The 19,716-nt window shown below is 42.8% G+C and overlaps 2 protein-coding genes across 2 annotated transcripts in view; one reads left to right on the forward strand and one right to left on the reverse strand.

The window, feature by feature from the left end:
- Positions 1-1,440: 1,440 nt before the first annotated feature.
- On the forward strand, positions 1,441-4,297 carry gja10b (gap junction protein alpha 10 b). Its single transcript, XM_041958227.1, has 2 exons — positions 1,441-2,850; positions 4,178-4,297. The coding sequence occupies exons 1-2, from the start codon at positions 1,441-1,443 to the stop codon at positions 4,214-4,216; spliced, it is 1,449 nt and encodes a 482-aa protein (XP_041814161.1). The 3' UTR covers positions 4,217-4,297.
- Positions 4,298-11,517: 7,220 nt separating this feature from the next.
- Positions 11,518-19,716, reverse strand: part of bach2b (BTB and CNC homology 1, basic leucine zipper transcription factor 2b) — an 84,850-nt gene continuing 76,651 nt past the window's right edge. The window contains exons 4-5 of the mRNA XM_041958843.1: positions 13,399-13,605; positions 11,518-12,000 (exon numbers count right to left, since the gene is read on the reverse strand). Of these exons, the coding sequence (XP_041814777.1) occupies positions 11,518-12,000; positions 13,399-13,605 (690 nt within the window). The remainder of the gene's footprint in view (positions 12,001-13,398; positions 13,606-19,716) is intronic.

Genomic DNA, 19,716 nt, shown 5'->3' on the forward strand with positions numbered 1-19,716 from the left:
TACATGAAACCTTGTGAGAAGTTTAGAGGGGAGATCACTTTTGGTGGAAGTGCTAACTAGTCATCGACACACACTGAAACGTGTGACAATTGGCCGTGACGAGACAGTGTTTTATAAGGCCTCACAGTCCAGAAACCACTGGCTTAATCCAACAGTACACTGTATTCTATAAACTTATCACATAGTTTCTTCTTTCTTCACAAGTAAGATTGACTCAGAGACAAGACCACTGGTCCTCTGTCCTCTCAGAATGGTGGCTGTGAACAGAATGGAGGCGTTGTGACTCTGACCACCGCACTCTTTCACACTTTGAAGTTATTTCCCCTCATGCTTTTAAAAACCTGCTAACTGCTTCCAAACCTACATCCTACATATCAGACCCTAGACCATCTAATCTTTTTACGGAACTGCTTCCTCTTTTAAATAGTCCTATTCTTGTTAATACCAATAAGTCACTTTCCATGGGCTCCGTGCCCTCAGCTTTTACACTGCCGTTATCAAACAGCAGCTTAGACCTAAAATTGATCTGCAGATTCTAGCAATTACAAACCAATTAATTTCCAATCATCCTATTATATCGAAATTACATGAAAAGGCTGTCGCTGAACGACTTACTGCCTACTTACTCAACAATCTTTTTGATAAATTTCAACCAGGCAAATAAACAATGCTTTCCACCACTGCATTCTATCCATGTGTGATATCTGAGCATGTGATTCCAAAACCATGGGTATTAATCTGCTGCTATAACAGCTTCCACCTGGCTGCAGGGAATCGCCTCCATTCAGACACAAGAGTATCAGTCAGTTCCAACACTGACGTTGTTTGTTAAGGCCTGACTGACAGTCTGCCCTCCACTTCATCCTGAAGGATGGGACTGAGGCCGGGAAATTTTGAAATGGGAAAAACATTTCTTTGAGGAACCGGCCATGGGGACACTGCTATGTTGAAACACCAAAGGGACAGACACAGACTTTTACCACAAGGTTGAAAACACACTACTATTGTACTTTGTCAGCAAGAAAGAAGCTGTGCATGGCTGTGTATTGACATCCCAGTTGGTGCAATTTCCAGTGTAGTGCCCTGTTAAAAGTGGCAGGGTGAAAGTAACCTCAGGGCATTATAGGACCATGTGGTGGATCAATGACTTCAAACTCGAGTCCTAGTTAGCAACACCACTGAAATAGTGTCGGCTACACTGCACAGCGAGGTCTCATCTCTCTTTAAGGGACAATAAATGAGACCTAATGTCTCCACAAATGAATCTGCTCTTTTATAGTGACTTTACGCTGAACCACATGAGACAAGGACCCTAGAAAACATGTAAGTACAACCATTTGTATTGCATTTCTAGCTTTCTATTTGAAAAAAAAAAAAAAAAACTTGCATCTACTCACGTGTTTCTTTATTCTTTTACAGATACGAATAATGTGACAGAAAATGGGGGATTGGAACTTATTAGGGAGTATTTTAGAAGAGGTCCACATTCATTCCACCATCGTAGGAAAGATCTGGCTCACCATCCTCTTCATTTTCCGCATGCTTGTCCTTGGTGTTGCGGCTGAGGATGTCTGGGATGACGAGCAGAGTGAGTTTGTTTGCAACACAGAGCAGCCCGGCTGCAAGAATGTCTGCTACGATCAGGCTTTCCCCATCTCCCTCATTCGCTACTGGGTCTTGCAGATCATCTTCGTGTCCTCTCCATCTCTGGTCTACATGGGCCATGCGTTGTACCGTTTGAGGACCCTTGAGAAGGAGAGGCACAGGAAGAAAGCCTGTCTGAAAGCTGAACTGGAGGGGACAGACCCTGTGCAGGAGGACCATAAGAGAATTGAGCGAGAGCTCAGGAAATTAGATGAACAGAAGAAAGTGAGGAAAGCTCCCCTCAGAGGCTCCTTGCTGCGCACATATGTTTTCCATATCTTAACAAGATCTGTGGTGGAGGTAGGATTCATCATAGGTCAGTGTGCTCTGTACGGCATTGGACTGTCTCCTCTGTACAAATGTGAGAGGTTGCCTTGCCCGAACAGTGTTGATTGTTATGTGTCACGGCCAACAGAGAAGAATATTTTCATGGTTTTCATGCTGGTTATTGCTGGAGTTTCTTTATTCCTCAACCTCCTGGAGATTTTTCACCTCGGGGTGAAGAAGATCAAACAAAGCTTGTATGGATACAAATACGGAGATGATGACAGCATCTACAGGTCAAAGAAAAACTCCATGGTCCAGCAGGTTTGTGTGCTCACTAACTCCTCACCCCAAAGGTTGATGCAGCTAACGCAGAAGAACTGTTCTGTCGTATCCGATCCCCGTGGAGAGACTTTGCCTTTCACTTTGACCACAATGGCCCTTCAGAATCAGGAGGGGTCAAACAGCTCCAACCAGCAGCCTGTGGAGACATACCTGCCAAGCCAAGACATCCATGGTCTGCAGCAGCTGGGGGCTGTAGACAGGCGCTACACCCTGGATAACAGGAAGCCTTCATGCAGCAGTGGTGAGTCAAATGGACCTCACGGCTCGGTCCAGCCACAGTACGCAGGACCTCGACCCACACTGATGGCCAGCCACATGGAGAGCCCGGCAGTCTTGAGGAACCCGCAGAGGAAGCAGAGCAGAGTGAGTGTCTGTAAGGAGCTCAGTGACATGAGTGATTCTCCTGAGAGTGACCACTACCCCACAGCCAGGAAGTGCAGTTTTATGTCCAGAGGAATGTCAGAGGGCAAGCTGGCCTCTCCATCTGACAGCACAGATTCTCAGAGTGGAACAGACATGGAGGCCCAGCACCTCAACCAGGGAGAGAGTCCAGTGGTCACCCCACCGCCTCCACCCAGTGGGAGGAGGATGTCCATGGTGAGTACAGAAAGTGATCATCCAGTCATGTTTTACCTGGAGCCCCCAAGGCAACAAAGGTCACTATTGGCCTTCTGGTATGTGATAATGTACAATAGTACAGTGTCACAAGATTTACAATGCCAAATCATATGCATTTCCTTCTCATGCATGGGTGCCACTAGCTTGTGTCAGTAATTGTAAGCGCCGCCTCCAGGCTGTGACTAGACAGTTGATAGTTTTAATTTTGGTGTGGACAACCTGTCTCCATTGCATTGCGCCTCCTCATGAATTCTAATAATAGTGTTTGCACATGTAGTACAACAAACACAGCACAGCTCTTTACTTTGACGCTAATCAACAGCAGTAGCTCAGTCTGTGTGGACTTGCCCAGGCAACTGGAGGATGGTTGGTTCAAAGCACCGCCAGTAGCTAGAGAGGTGCCAGTTCACCTTCACCTCCTTGGCCAGGTCGGTGCATGCCAACTAAGCATTATGTACATTTCCATCACTTTAATTTGATACTCAGCAATATAATCATGGCATTATTATTGTCCTATTTCAGTCACTGTGGGTGTATGTGCTGTGGTCTCAGCAAAACTGTATTTTGTAGTAATGCACATCTACCACAAGATGGCAAGATCCTCCACATTTGAAGTACAGTAATGTGGCAGTGCAAGTCACTTCTCAGTTTTCACCATAGACTGTTAAAAACATGAATGTAGTCTCTGTGACGTCAGCCACAGGTTTCTGAAGAGTCACTGTGAAGCTCAGTGACAGCGGCTCAGGCCGCCACCATCACAGAACATCAAGTGATGGGTTTATGTTAACATCATAATACAGCAACAAAGATTTAACATCAGACAGGAGCCAGTCAGCAAACAATGAGGGTTTGTGCTAAAACAAGACCAAATATTCTTGTTAATTAGAGGGAATTAGAAATAAAGGTCTGCAGCACAAGCCTGCTTCAAAAAAGGTCTGGTACTGCACCACTGCAGTTGTGGTAAATAAATAAGTATACAATATGTATTGTATGTCACTTTCTTTCTTAGCTGGATTTGCTTTTATTAAGGCATTTTTTAACTTCCATATTCAATGCCCTATCTGGTTGAAAGCTTTTGGTTTTTTTGTAACTTTGACCACACCTGGGTGTGGTTGGGTATGGTCTGAAGTGTGCTCCATCGCACCTGTAACCACACCCACCAGTGATGTCGCAGTGTACTGCAATACCTTGGAGTGTAGCAGCAGCAAGGTGGGAAGTTGGCGGTTTTAGCTGCTGTTAAGAGAAATAGGTTTGTGTCTGTGATTTGAATACTAACCATGTACTGTCCACACTTTCTGTCTTTCAGAGCATGATCCTGGAGCTGTCTTCAATCATGAAAAAGTAAATTGAAAACGACCATTTTGGGACTAAGATAGAGGCCCATGGGACTTCTAAAGGGACAGAAGGATCCTGATCGCAAAGCGAAACTCATCCTGTCTCTCAACTTTATGTTTTCACAGTATGTTTAAACAGTATATGTTGTGCATGGACAAGAACTTCAGTTCAAATATGACATCCCACAGACAAAAGCTTAATGCTTCGTGCACTGTGCAAGTGATATCTCCTGTGTCTGATTACTTTCTATTTAGAGTGGTGGATAGTTTTTGAAGACCATAAATCAAATCTGAATCAAAATTATATTTGGCTCAAAGCATATGTGACAGCTCATTAAATGAGACCAAAACCTTGATGTAATAATGTCTGACTGAAGATTGTAATCAAAGAATGTGGAATTGGCAACCACAGAAAAGATGAGAGAACGCTCTGAACCAGTGTTTATGATTTATCATACAGAATGAGCTTAAGAAAAAAGGGCTCTTCAATTTCAACATTTTGTTTTGACTGAGAGAAGTGTAACATCGTTCTGAAGATATCTGACAAATTTAAGCTTTTATTGTGAATGTTTCTGTTATCTGTTGGATTTTTTTGTATTAAATGTTTTTCCCTCTTCAGCAGGACCAAACTGCGTTGTCTGAGTGTTGTTTAGAATTGTTCTAATGCAGCTTAGCTTTTCCAAGATGTTAACTAACGATTGGTCAAATGACTTTATGTAATGTGACAACCTGCAGCTTTACTGAGTGAAAAAGCTCAACAATAGATGGACAAAGTTAGTGACTAGCCGGTGAACATAGTGGAACATTCAGCAGCTAAGAAGTCAGATTTTTCTCAGGAGTTGGTAGAGAGAAAAAACTGAGCTAAGCTTAGCAGAGAGAATATATTGGGCCCCCATACGTGGCCTAAATGATTGATAATGCAGCTATGAAACTGACCAACATTTTGTCATGTTCACAAAACATCCACAAAACACAGACCATGATATGCATGTTTCTTTATTTCATAAAGAGAAATGGTGTCTAGACAAAAAAGTAATTTGTAGAACACTAGCAATTGAAATGAATGAAAATGGGGTTTGCACAATACCGTATTTACAATGGTTATTAAGTCATTTTAATTCATTAGGGTCATGTAGCATTTAAAAATTATAAAGGTAAGAACTCTTAGTAGAGAATAAGCAAATAACAGCTATTTCAAATTGACAATATTAACACAAAACAATCATCTAGAAAAATGAAAGAAAAAACAACAACTTGAACTACAAGTTTAAGAGCTATTACATTAAAAATGATGCACCAAAATCTACTAATACAATAATCCATATAATCTGTGTAAAAAGCATGTAGAAAAAACACCTGATGCAGTTTGCTGATACAGTCATTGACCAGTTATGAGAGGTATGAAGGATTTCACAGGTAGATAAGTGTGAGAAAGTCCGCACTGGTGACTCGGGGATGGGGGCCCAGGCCCCTGCATACACTCACTTCACTTGAATGTGAACGATGGCCTCTGCAAGTTCTAAGGCAAATATCGGAGGTGCACTTGTATCCATGTAATGCTGACCCATCCCAAACATTGGATTAAAGACAAGGTGAGGAAACTCATTCTTTGTCTCTTTACACGACACCAAGAACCAGTCCAATTGAACCAAGCATTAATTTTACATGGCAAAAATCAAACATGACATGACACCTATTTGTAAACATTTTTATATTTTACTCAATGATCTCAGCCTGCGCTTTCAACCAGGATAACAGATTTTTTTGTCAAAAAAGTTGAGGAATCTGTGAGAAAGGCATGTTTTTTGTTCATATTCTTTTGTAGAACAACCTTTGGAGTTGACAAGCCAGTGTTTGTTTCAGAGAAGCAGCAACAAAAAAAAAGTTTAACAAGACAAATCCACAGCAAAAAGGTACGAGCGTTACAGCGTAAGCAAAGTTGCTTACTTGGATCGACCTGCTGTAATGGCCACAACCAAAAAAGTGTCTGGCCTGAACAAAGTAACCTGGAGGATACCTCATAAGTATCAAATTCTTCCATTTATTGAGAATGATTAATACATCATTTTTAAAGCTGCACTAATCAATATTTTGGATTTTGGTTTTATAACCAGCAAAATTCAGCTGTCATCAGTCTCATTCCCACCAGCAGCAGGCAGCTAACCCTAACTCTAACCCAGCTTTCATTGAGAAGCTTTAACATCGTGGTTGTGTGCTACCTGCCCAGCCCAAACAGCAGACATACAAAATTAGCTACTGGCTGGTGTTCAAAGCGGAGGCTATAGCAGCTAAAGAGACTGATATTTAAAGACACATTCACCAGGTGGACACAAACACCTCTCCACATGTCTGCTCCATGTGTAAGCAGGCAGCTGTTTGCTCATTTGTAAGGCATTTAATACTTTGGAGGGTGATAATGTCAGTGTTGTGTTTAAATCTTCATTCTGCTGCTCCAAAAATCAATTAATCAATTAATGCAGCTTTAAGAACTATGAACACATCATTTTAAGGGGTGTTTTATTTGACTGTCAAACTAAGCAAGTTAAAAAAAAAAGAAAAGAAAAGAAGTCTGCTTCAGAGTCGTGTAGAGAGCAGGTTCAAATGCTCGGCACCCTGAGACACAACAGGATCAGTTCACCCAAATGACAACAACACATGTTCTCATGTACCTCTGTAGCCATGTGTACAGTTTTAGTTTTATTTGGCAAAGTTTTGAGATTGTCTGAGATCCCCTGCCACCACCCCAGCTGAACAGAGGTGGATGGACTTTTGAATTCATTGAAGTTTTCAACAGAACTACCGAAAAAAAATGAAAGGAAGAAAGTAAAATTGGTCAGAGCAATGTGATTATCCAGAGCAACAGGACACTAATTCTGCAGAGAGATGCTGAATTTTGTTTATTCTTCAATGATTATAAGCACCACAAATGAAATAGCTCTGTTGTATCAGAGTGTAGGCAGAAATGTCAAACCTGGAGAAATAATGTCTAACCAATACAACCCAATTTATCTGCATGACAAGAAGCCACACGAGGTAAGTGAGAATTTGATCTTTCTTTTCTTTGTTTTTGTCATTTGACTGAACTGACCCCTCTAACAACAGCAGATCTGTCGTAGATGCTGACATTAAGTCATCCCTCTATTGGAGCGGAGGATGCATGTTAACCACATCAATGTTGCAGCCAAACTCAAAGAGCTTAGACGTCTGGACAAAAAGCTCTTCTGACTGGAAAGGGTGCTTCAGGGGCCTCTGTTTGTTGTATCATGTCTTTATCTTACAGCTCTAAAGAAATCTTAAGGTTCGTTAAGCTGAATTATCAGCATTTAATAGGTACAACAGAAATTCTCTTATGCAAGGACAAAAATGTGATCGTATTTTCAGGACATCTGAAAGAAATCAAGGGGCCTTTGTTGCAATAGTTTTGCTACAACACAAACATCATGAATTCATATTCTCCAAACAGAAAAACATGAAGTCAGAGTTGGTGCTCTCTAATGCAACGCCAGGCTTCCTCAAATCAAGATCAAGCAAATGAAAAAGTACATGGATAGAAAATGAGTTGCATACTGTTTGCAGAAAAGAAGCGTGTGTGATGTCGATGTCTGCTGGCTTGAATCTGGTAGAATCTGCACGGGGTAAATACTGTTCTGCTTCAGTAAATATGTGTACAAGAATGAGAAGAGCACAACCAGGAGAAAGGGCTGAAGCATTACTGCACACAGCGTACGTCCTGTGTGTGTTGTATGCATGTGCGTGTGTGTGTGTGCATGTGTTTGTGCGTGTGGGGACCAGTCTTTGAACAATTTAAAGACAGGTTTAGAAAATACACTTAGTCTGCTCGGCTGGATAACACATGTGAGATCATATTTTAAACTACATCTAAAATTTACATCTGTTAAAATTAGGGGGAGAAGTTCAAAACATTTCATCCAAACTTTAAAGCCCCAATCCTAGATTTTTTTTTTTTTTTGGCCAAAAAATATTCACAAAGATTTTTAGATTTTTTTTTTCGGCTTCAAAATCATTTCAAATGGCGATGAAACATTGTGTGTCAGCCTGTTCTATGTAATACACACATTTAAAGAAATCACAGCATGTCATGGGGTGTGGTTAATTGCAAGGCTAGCTTATTCGTGCCCCCATTTGACCTGCTATATGTGGCTATATGAGCTTCACTATCCTTATTCTAAGATAAATGACCATTTACTACAATACATTCTGTCAGAAGTTGATTTTCACAAAGTCAATGGAATTCATTACAGGCTGCACATGAACCACATATCATACTGTTTAGCAAGGTAACGTTGTCAGTCTGCATGTTCAGTAATGTGTTATTACAAATGTTAGCGTGGTTTTGAACTTTTCTTTGAACGCAACCCACCCAAGCTTTCACTATATAGACGGAGACAGAGAGCTGAACCCACCTTCTGTAGTCAGGGGTACAAACACTGTGTGCCCACCCATGTCAGACTACCTGGAAATCACAGTGTGATGTCACCAGAAAGGGTGTAGGTATGTAGCAGTGGTTACATTTCCAAAAGGGGGTCCAACTTCACTTTTAACCCCAAAATAGAGTTAGAGGTTTTATTTGAATTGCTGACAAACTGCTGTCTGTCTGACCAGACCTTTTACTGTTTGTGTTCGTGTGAGCAGAATCAATCCTGTCTAGATTTCTTTTTCTTTGCTCAAATGAGGATGAATGGAATAAAAAACTGCGGTGCTGCAGACTGAAGTTCTCTGTGGCCACAGTGAAACCAGAATTTTCAGGTTGCGTTCCACAGGAACCCTCACATTTGTGATGACAGCAGCACAACAACACCAAGGTTGGCAGGCTGCAGCGTGGTTCATGTGCGCAGAGATGAGGATGGTAGATTTACCTTTAACAAACAAGGCGAGGAGCTTCACAGCTGAATGACGTTAGAGGAGAGCGTGGGCACATACCATAGATAGGGACAACAGTTTCAATGATGCCTTTTGGTTGGTTAAACTTCACGGAGGATGCAGTTTTTTTTGCATCTAACAAAATTTTTGTTGTTTAGCTTTTTTTTTTAAATCACGAGAGTACTGCAGTAGATTTGTCTTAGAGCGAGGATAGTAAAGTTTGAGAGCTGACACTGAGGTACAGAAGCCAGCGGAACAACGTCAGCTTCAGCTCTCTGTTGCGCTGACAGGGGGGATCGGGGTTTGGATCGGGGCTTTAAAGAGCATTGATCAGGCTTCACATTCCAATTGAATTCAACCTTCGCTCCAGAGTGCGGCCCTGCTTGTGCATCAAGTCGACCTCTGGCGAGGGTTGAGATAATTCAGCTCGTTTATACATAAAAAATATTTCAAAGCAGACTGCTCCAGAGAGAACCTACGAGGCAAACAGAAGCTAGACAAACTAACTAGGCTTATAGCTATAGGAAGCATGCATGCACATCACAAAGTAGGATGTTCAAACAAATGCACAATTAGGGCAAACGTGTTACTATCTTATATGATTGTTACTTAATCATTTGGACAACACATACACTGTTTTCACGTCAAATGAAATCTGAATTAGCTTATTCAATTCCTAAAGAAATACAAATGTAAGGTGTGAATAATCTTACACTAAAACATTAGCTTCCTTTCATGTTTAGGTTTCAGATGCGTCTTCTTCATAGAGATATTTTTAATTGTATATTCATATAATCACATTAACAAGAAGTGCCAATTTAAGTGCTCCGGTCTCAGACTTTCAAGGGGTCTGAAACAAAGACAAAGACCCTCATGGAAGTGCTAAATGGCTCTGAGCGCTTGGGGCCACAAACAAAGTGCCTGAATTAAGTCAATTTCTTTTCTTTTTGTCAATAGGTTTTAATTTATTCAGGATCATTTTGAAAAAAATGAAAATATCTGTTGGCTGCGCTCTTTGTTCTCTCTCTGAACATCGAACGGCAACACTGACGAAACCCAAAGCACATCTGTAAGAGTGTACACACACAGTATCCTCAAATACTGATAAGAAGTAAGATTTCCTCCAAAAAAAACCAAACAAAAAAAACATAAGGCAGAACTCGTTTTTCACATTTAAAGAGGAGTCAAAGGTGGGGAGGAGCTGGCCTGAAACACAGCTCGTATGTCTAACTTTTATACATGCATGGGGCTCAAAATTCTACGTGTGTGTGTTGACGCATGTGTCTGTGTGTGCTGTATGTGTGTGTCTACGTGTGTATCGAGCTGATTTCCTGAGTATAAGAACACCCTCCCTGATGGGGAGTGTTCGTCAGGCAGGACAGGAAACAGCAACGCAAAAAAAAAATTCCCTTAACAAAAAGGTGCTTGATATAACCCCGGTGAAAACGAAACGTCTACGCCTCTACCTGTACAAAATCACTGTTACAGTCATCATGCTCCATACTATGTACATTTCTGCCAAACAAGCACTTGAAAGTCACCATTACAACATCCAAATACAATGGTATTGCTGATGAGTGGGAAATAAAAATAGCCATTTAACCGCCTGCAAAGACTTTTTTCCTTTCAATTCAGTGCTTAGGAAGGCAAAGGAGGAATGTTTTCGGTTACAGCCTGTACAAAGTTCTCCTGTACAGAAATACAAATGCGAGACGCTTGAAGACATTTTTGCATATGAACATTTTACAGTCTAACTGCATCGTAACTTCCTCGTGGACAGAAGCTGTATTCTCATTTTTCATGAATTAGTTTGAACATTCAGAGGATTTTTTTTTCTTCCTGAGTTTGAATTGCTGTGACGAAAAGGGCCACTGAGATATAGCGAGAGAGGAACCACAGACGGAGAGAGAGAGAGAGAGAGAGACCGTGAGACAGAGAGAGGTAGAGAGGATTGATAGAGACAGAGTGGGAAAAAGAGAAGAGCAAATGTGTGAGAGAAAGGCAGGAACAGAGATGCTGTTGGTACACAGAGAGACAAAGACAGCTTCTGTTTAGGTCCGATGAGGTTCAACTTTGAGTTGTGATGTGTGACACATGAAGAACAGAGTCTCCACTGTAGAGGTTGCTGCCGGGGCGAGTATAGCACCATTGTAAGGGTTTGGTGAGAAGTTCCCACTCTGTCATGGTAAGAGGAGAATACCTGGAGAACAGTATTGCTGCTGTTAAGACAACTTTAGTGTCAACCGTTCCAAAAAAAAAGAATAAAGAAAAAAAAAAACAGCACAAAAAGACATAAATACAAACAAAGCTTGTTTTTCAGTGAACACTGGCGGAGGCTGACCGTCTCAACAACCCCAAGAGAGGGTTTGTCAAAGGAGTAAAATTAAATAATAAAAAAAAACATCAAAAACAACAACACAGAGAACCACCACTACTTAGTACAGTCCTTCCTTGGCTGCTCATCAGTTGTACATTTCTCAGTCATTTCCTGGCAAAAATCAACTGTTACCGTCTGGTTGGATTTTTCCACGGACAGCCCGGACTTTGTGTACAAGCTGGCGTCTCGGCCATCCATTTCCCCGTCTGCCCCGTTTCTGACGGCCGAGTCGGGCTCGCTCTCCGAGGGCCCGGGCGACCCGTGGAAGCTGGGCTCTGGCGTGGCCGAGCCCGAGTGGGTGGTGAGGTCGATGCTGGTGGTGGTGTTGGTGGCGGGGCTGGGCGCAGCGTCGTTGCTGGCGGTGGAGTTGGCGGGCCGCAGCACGGGGCAGTAGTGGTGTAGGGACTGGACCTGCTCCGGGCTCAGCTGGACGTCCCTGCACACCTCCTGCGACAGGCAGGAGAAGTTCTCCCACAGCTCCCCCATACAGGCCTTCAGCTGGTTCCTCTCCGTCAGCAGCTTCTCCTTCTCACACACCTGCACACACACACACACACACCCACACAAACACACACACACCCACGCACACGCACAGACACACACACACAAACACACACACACAGACAGATTTAGATTTTGTAAGCAGCAGAATAGGCTCCCACTCGCTGTCTATTGAACTCATTCAGATTTTTATTCCGTTCATTCAAGAAAACAATAGTACCTGCATTCATTTATGTCTGACATCATTTCCTATTCAACAATTCCTCCAACCTCAACAACAAAATAGATCATTTTTCTTCCCAAAAGTGCCCAGATGAGCGTTTTCTAATCTCATGACTTTATGGTCAGGATGTCATCATTTGTCAGTGCTTTCCTAAACAGCACATGCTCATCCACCTTTATCTCTCTCTTTGTTTTGCGTTGTCCCTCTTTCACTTTTATCAGGAGCCCTGCTGCCATGTGCGCCACATTCCTGTCCATACATTTCTTATTCCACATACATGCCTTACTTTCTGTAAGAGGACATCAACTCATCATATCCTCTCCTAACAAACCTTACATGCATCACATCCAAACATGAATTCCTGCATCATATCACCTCCCTCCTTGCATTTATGTTTTCAGTAATGCTTGTCATGTTGCACATGGTTGGTGGATGTGCCACTGAATTGCTCTTGAGTGAGCTCCAGTGTCCAGTTCAGTTTTATCATGTTTTTTTTTGCTGTCTTCTGTTGGTGAGAGCTAAAAAGTTTTGTTTTTCGGCCAAAGATGCAAATGAAGTCAATATCATTATTGGTTTACATTAAATATTGCTTTGTCATTGGTTGGATAGTTTCCTTGTCTGCAATTTAAACATGACTGTGAAAATAGGAATTTATGATACCTTTGCAGTTCCTACTACATGCCAGCAGAGGTAGACAAATCCCAAATTCTTGAAGGATAGACTCACACTTTTTTTTTAAAGTCTGTCTCAAAACAATAGTCATGAAAAGTTGTCTTGCAGTAATCAATCCTCCTGATCCTACTGGCCATTAAAATATCTCTTCCAATGTAAGTGATGGGGGACAAAATCCAAGTTTTATCTGAAGCAAAGACCTCTGCAGTCTGAGTTAGACAAATTGGGTGGATATCTTCTTAAGTGATGGTGTTTTAGTGCAAAGTTCCCTCTTTGTGCTCATCAGAGAAATCCTGAGTTTGAGGGGCTTTACAACGAAAGGTTCATTCTTATCACTGTCATGGGACTTTAAGTAACTTATGTAACATTACCAAAGGCTGACACGACAAATCAAAGACTTCAATCTAGAGACTGAACCAGAGCTTCACCAGCCCACACTCTGCTCTGCACATGCAGCATGGTGATTCTGATGGTGACAGGGTGTCCACTGAAGAGAGGACAGTCTCATGGAGTTCAGGACACAGTCACAGCCCACTCACCAGTTTTCTGATCTCACACTCCAGGTTCAGGATGCAGTCGAGCTTCCTCTTGCGGCAGCGCTGTGCTGCGATGCGGTTCTTACTCCGCCGCCTCACGTCATGGATGAACTCAAGCTGTTCCGAGGTCAGTTTGTGCATTTTCACCAACATTTGGAAATCGTTCCGTGGAAGATTTGTGATTTGATCTACGGGGAAAGGCAGCTTCACCTGGAAAAGGAAGAAAAAGACCGGACAGATGTCATTTAATTATAACGGAGCATTAATTAAGGTGTCTGGAAGTTTCCCCACACAGTTTCTGTAAAGAACATTAAGTTCATTGATTTTTTGAAAGTGTTAAATCCTTAAACACATTTAAATACTGTACAATAAAGCAGTTAGTAATGAGAGGCAGACACATACTGTGAGTACATGGAAATAAAAAAGGTAAAATAAAATGACTTTTGTCTTTAAGACAAGAGGAACTTTAAATGTATTCATTGAGGCTAAGACAATGTCTTAGCCTCAATCAATACAGCCGTTGACACCGTCAGCATAACCAGCTTTCATTTACTCATAAGTGACTCCCAGAGGCCGTATGTGGTACCTGCTGACAGCTGTGGCAATCAGGGAGGACGGAATAGAAATGTCCACATTGCTGATGCTGGATTCCTTGTTTTTAATAATGTTAACATGACACAGTCTACAGACTGGGACCAATATTGATTTATAGTATAATAAAGTGACTGTAGATATGTTTACTAAATGCATGGATTTAGTATTAAGTTCCTCTTTAGTTAATCATCTAGACTTGCTTTTTTACATTTATCAGCTCATTAATTGACTACAATGAAACACTTTATAAATCCATATGTATATTGGTGGCTGCAGTCACTTTTGCATGGACAACAGAAACATCTCTGATTTGTCTGCTCTGCTTGCTCTCCTGTGTGATTCAATGACAGAATTAATGAAGGACTATGGTGAAATTTACCAGGCACAAAGAGGATAATGTACCAGGTGAGTCAGTGTATCGTTGCTGTAGGACAGTTACTATATTTGACCACAAGATGGCAAAAGAGCACTGCTCCACATGCCTCACAGAGCAGCGCTTGGTGAGCCCTCAGCTCTCTCCGCCTCATATTTAACATGTAGCACATTCTCAAGCAGTGGGGAAAAGGTAATGCAAGAAAAGAGCCCCTCTCCATCTGTCTCTTAGCACCTGGAAAGGCGCCAGTATGACAGATTGAGGGGGGCAGTGACTTGTCAACCTGATCCAAATCAGTGTCAGGTGATTTCTGGAGGCATGACTATCTGCACTGGCAACTAGCAGCAGTCTTCACAGGCTGCAGAACAAAAGAATTAGTGGATTAAATGCAGCAGTGATTTGGCAGTGGAAACCAAAATCAGAAAGCCGTGTGGTATCTCTCCACTGATATGTGAACATATCAAGGTTGTTTGTGTTTATTCTCTTTTTCTCAGTTTGGAGAGCAACAATAAGTCAGCCTCACTCCCCCAGGTGATGGCAAACCTTATGATAAGCACATCATAGGCAGATCCGCCCCAGCGGTATCTGCGTGCACCAGGGAGCTGTAGCTTTAGGCAGCGAGAGAAGCGGTGGAGGCATAACAAAGAGCCAGAGGAAGACAGCCGGAGAGCTTGGCAGAGATGAGAGGAGCTGCAGCTCTCTTTCTCCTCTGCCTTTCCCGTTCCCTCCCTGTGGCTGCCTCTGCGGAGTGCAGGGAGAACAAAGTCAAACAAAGGAGGAAGAGAGGAGGAAGAGGAGCAAGCGATGTGACTCCGCACTCCCACTGTACCTGGCTGCTCGAGCGGGGCCAGATGCTCCCCAGAGACCCTGAGCCGCTCAGACGACTGCAGACGTCGGCTGCAGCAGAGGCAGCTCGGCTCTGTTTCTCCGGCAGACGGTACACGGCGGTGGCTGAGGCGTCACTTGCTGTAAGCACCGCACTCTGGGGGCTAAAGCAAGGTGCCTGCTCGTGACAGAACTCAAACTATTCCTCACTGAAGAGCAAATCTAGATGTCAATCTATCCCTGAGAGAGAAAATGGCTTGAGTTTCCTCATTAGAAGTGCAGCCCTCTGAGCCGCCAGGAGCCCTATTTCTCATCTCAGCTCGACATCTGCATGCAGACACATGAATAAATAATGGCCCAAGCTTTCAAGGCCACACAAGGCTCTCGCTACTTTGCCAGGGCATGACAACTCCAGCCTCAAAGAGAGGCGCGGGGAAGGCTATAAAACATCAGCACGAGCTGCCAGCTTCATCTACAGCTTTAATGTCTGTGATTTGATAGCTGGTGTATCATAGTGCAGAGCGGTTACAGAAGTGTGAGCGTTCCCGCCACAGGATCTGATGAGACCTTTGGACAAATCAGCCGAGAAAAAGAAGGGGAAAGGAGACGCTGCGACCTTGTGACGGCTTCTTTCTCCCCCCCATCCACCAGTCACTGGTACGCAGGGGACGGCTAAATTTAGCCACTCCACTACAAGAACCAGTTCAGCAGCGAGGCTGTGATGACAGAGTATGCTTCAACGGTGGTCATAAATTCACGCCCAACTGTTCTGGATTTACATTTCTTTCTCAATTCTCTTCATTCCTCCTCTCTACCCTCAGTCACTCCCTTTCTCTGGGTCATTGTGCTGCAAATGGGCCACAGAGTGAAAAGTAGGGCTCATCTGTTATCAGGACCAGCGCTGTGCTGAGCCTCACCCTGACACGGTGCACTGTTAAAAAAAAAAAACAAAAAACGGAGGCTTCAAACTCTCAAATTCAGTCTCTAAATACTATTTTTTGTGACAAATGAAAATTCAGTTAAAGGGTTGAGCTGGTCATAGCTCAGAAAATCTTTTTAGCAATGTCATGTGCAATGTTAATATCATAGGAGGAATGAACCCTCATGGATCTTTCCCAGAGTCAGATGTGAAGATTCATTGCATGTCTGTGCATCCAGGGAGATTTCTGGGATATGATGGCACTGCCATACAAAACTATTGAATACTGAAAATATTAAATTCCTTTAACAGAGAGCCTGTTAATATGGTTCAACCACTATGATTCAACATTTTGTGGAATCAATTATTTGCTTCCTTTCTGAGAGTTACATATCACTCAGTATCAATCTCATGTCTGAAAACAGCTAACCTGGCTCTGCGCTGATATGTGTAAAGCTCACCCATTAGCAGATTGTATCTAATCTGTTGAACCTGGAGATGAGCAGAAATGTGAGAAAAGCTTTGGTGCTGTCGAGCATGAATAGAGAACAAAACCCAAACCTGTGCTCACTGACTGTATCTGCTGATCCACACGTCAGCTCGAGGCACTGCACAGAAGTACAGAGTGGATGGATAAACAGCTGTTTGTGTAACACCCCACAACAACAACAACAACAACACACATTTATGCTAAGCTAGGTTAACCACATCCTGACTCCAGTTAACACACAAACATGACACTGATAGCGCTCTTCTCATCTCACGTTTGGAAAGAAAGCAAATAGACTCTCTCTCTCTCAAAATGTGGCTTTGAGATGATGTAGAATTTGGGTAAATTCTCGCTGCATCCCGATAAAATGATGTGTTCCAGTAGTGTTAGATTTTTGTAGATGTGAGGAGTGGCAAAGGATATTTTTGCAGTGTGTGTGTGGCCGGACAGATGGCACCTTTCAGCAGGTGGAGACCTGAAGTGAGTTGTAGCAGGGTGGGGTGACTTGGTGGATGACCTGGACTGCGAGAGGTCAGTGTGACCACGGTGCAGATCACCTGCAGTCTCCTCACCTGCTCAGAAGCTTTAACATTCACTCCACTCCCAGGAAAGCACTGTTTCTGTTGGCAGCGCTTCCACGCAGAGACCCCGGGGACGTCAACTGCCACTTTGCTTTAAAAGCTGAAGCAATTTTCACAAATGATTGCTGCACCAGACCTCTGGTCCAGGTCTGTGTAACACTTGTCCCTTATCTAACCCAAACTAAAATGAGATCTTATCTTGAAAAGTGAGACTCAGAATTCTGCACATTTGTGTTTCTCTGTAATTAACCCTGTTACATCTCACATGCTTGTAAATGGGATTATAAACCATCGGCACACACACAGTCATGAGTCAGATCTTAATGAAGATAATGCTGAGGCTCAGCAGTAACTGTTTTGTCCCGGGGGTTAAGGTAATAATCTGCAACGTTTTCAGATAAGTAAATTACTGTTTTGTTGCTCTCTTGCTAAATGGGTGTAATCATAACTAATATTACTCTGTACTACGTTCATAAAAGGCTTTATTTGTGAAATAAGCATTCAGTGTCATGTGGATGTTTCCATGGAAAAATCCTCTGATGCTTTTTACTTTACTGGCAGCAGCAAATGTTTATCTGGAATACATGCAAGTACAGTAGAAATGAGTATTCAACTAGGAAACATGTGTCAAACTTCACCAACAGAAAATCCAACAAACAACACCAACAAACAAAACTTGCAGTACTAGACGCACTGTTTGATTGCCAAGGTGTTTCTGGGAATTTGCGTGCAAAAACACCACAGCACTGGCCGCCAAGCTGCAGCGATGTAGCCAAAATCAACATAAGAAGAATCTCGCAGATTACCACTGCAAGGTAGCTGGATGCTAAATGTCTCAGAGCTTCCTCAGGACTCAGGGCTACCAATGGATATAAGGCCCTGAGGGGGAATACAGTCTTTTCTGTGCTCCAGCTGACCCTGAGGGCCCACGTACTGTAGCAGCATCCTCTCCACTCTATCCTGATCACACACTACATGCACCATCCACCTCTCTGTCAAGGAGAGGACGCAAAAATATCTCCTCTGTTTGGTCCTTGTATTTGTTGTGATTCACTCAGCGCTGGCAATGCTGAGTATCCTCCAGGGGCGGTTTGGGGGTACTGAAGAGGCACTATATCTCCTTACCTTCTTGGTACATATTTTGTACATGCATCAAGCTAGATAAACATAGATTACAATGTAAAAACCTTGAGCAAACAGCACTCCTCGTGCACAAGTTGTACAAGTCTCCCTCGGCATAAAATAAGGCTCTCTGTGTTACCATAAGTACATTTTTTTTTACATGCATCACCCTTGTCAAATATAGATTTAAGGGGGTAAATGAATGGGCAAACATGCCCCTAACTCGAAACTTGAAGAAGCCTCCTTCCATATATTACACAGTGTGCAGACAAAACTCTCTTATTTATAATTGTTAAAATACTGTATTTTCAACGAGCATTTCTACCACTGCTAGAGGTTTTATGTTACACATAGTGCCTGGAGATGAAAATGTAACTCACTGGAAAAAGGCACCAGTTTTTGGCATTCCATCTGATATCTTATGCATCTTCTATTATCACTATTGGATATGACTAAAACAGCTGCACAGCTAACATTATGAATGGCAAATCAGACTCAGACCACAGCCACATCATATCTAGAGTAGAGCAAAGGTTCTCTGGTATTGTGCAAGTGTAGCAGAACTGATATTAAGGTCTGTGCACTTCCTGTCACACGTTCACTCTATTTCATGTTTCGCCTGACAAAAAACAACAAACAATGTGCTGATGTAACAGGACTACTTCCTCATTCTTCCCACTCGCTCTGAGATCAATATTTGCAATGCTGTGGCCAGACGATACACTAGAATGAGCTCGACGCCTACACTGCAGCCAGGAGCTGGAGCTCTGAGAAACATAGAGAGAGAAGGAGACAGGCTGAGGCACAAGTTGTGCTGTGTAGAGAGGCATGATGCATTCTTAGCTGAGGAGAGATGCTGCTGGTGGCAGCAGCAAGGCCCCAGCACTCAAACCCTCCTCAGTGCTGTCCAATCCAGTTGAGGTTGTAGCAGCCTACATGCTTCAGCTGTGACCTGTGTGATTGCATGGCTTCAGCTGTGACCTGTGTGACTGCACAGCTTCAGCTGTGACTGCACGGCTTCAGCTGTGACCTGTGTGACTGCACGCTCTGATCTCCTCACTGACGTGAGATCTGTCATGTGGTTCTGTTTGGAAGCCATTGCAAAAGTGTTTATCTCAAGGCAGTTAAAGAAAGCGTGTGCAACCAAGGGGCTAGAAAGTCAGTGAACTGACACAGTCAAACCAAACCTGAAGTTTGCTAAACATTAGCTTACATTAGCATACTAGTCATACCAGACTGGCTGTATGCACATAAAGCCACAGTAAACTGAAATAAGCAATAATGTGTTTTATTCCTATTGAATATGCAATGGATGAAGCAATGTGATGATGATGCTGAAGCATAATGTAACAGCAGAGTCACAAAGTCAGTGGACTGACTCAGTAAGTTTAGTTACACAGCAATGTTTATTTAAAGT

Source organism: Chelmon rostratus, chromosome 18 (assembly GCF_017976325.1).
Source record: "Chelmon rostratus isolate fCheRos1 chromosome 18, fCheRos1.pri, whole genome shotgun sequence".
NCBI classification, from domain to species: Eukaryota; Metazoa; Chordata; class Actinopteri; order Chaetodontiformes; family Chaetodontidae; genus Chelmon; species Chelmon rostratus.

Excerpts from the sequence above, each read along its gene's own strand:
- gja10b (XM_041958227.1), top strand. The coding sequence starts at position 1,441 with ATGGGGGATTGGAACTTATTAGGGAGTATTTTAGAAGAGGTCCACATT. Across the intron at positions 2,851-4,177 it reads GTGGGAGGAGGATGTCCATG|AGCATGATCCTGGAGCTGTC; the intron begins GTGAGTACAGAA and ends TCTGTCTTTCAG.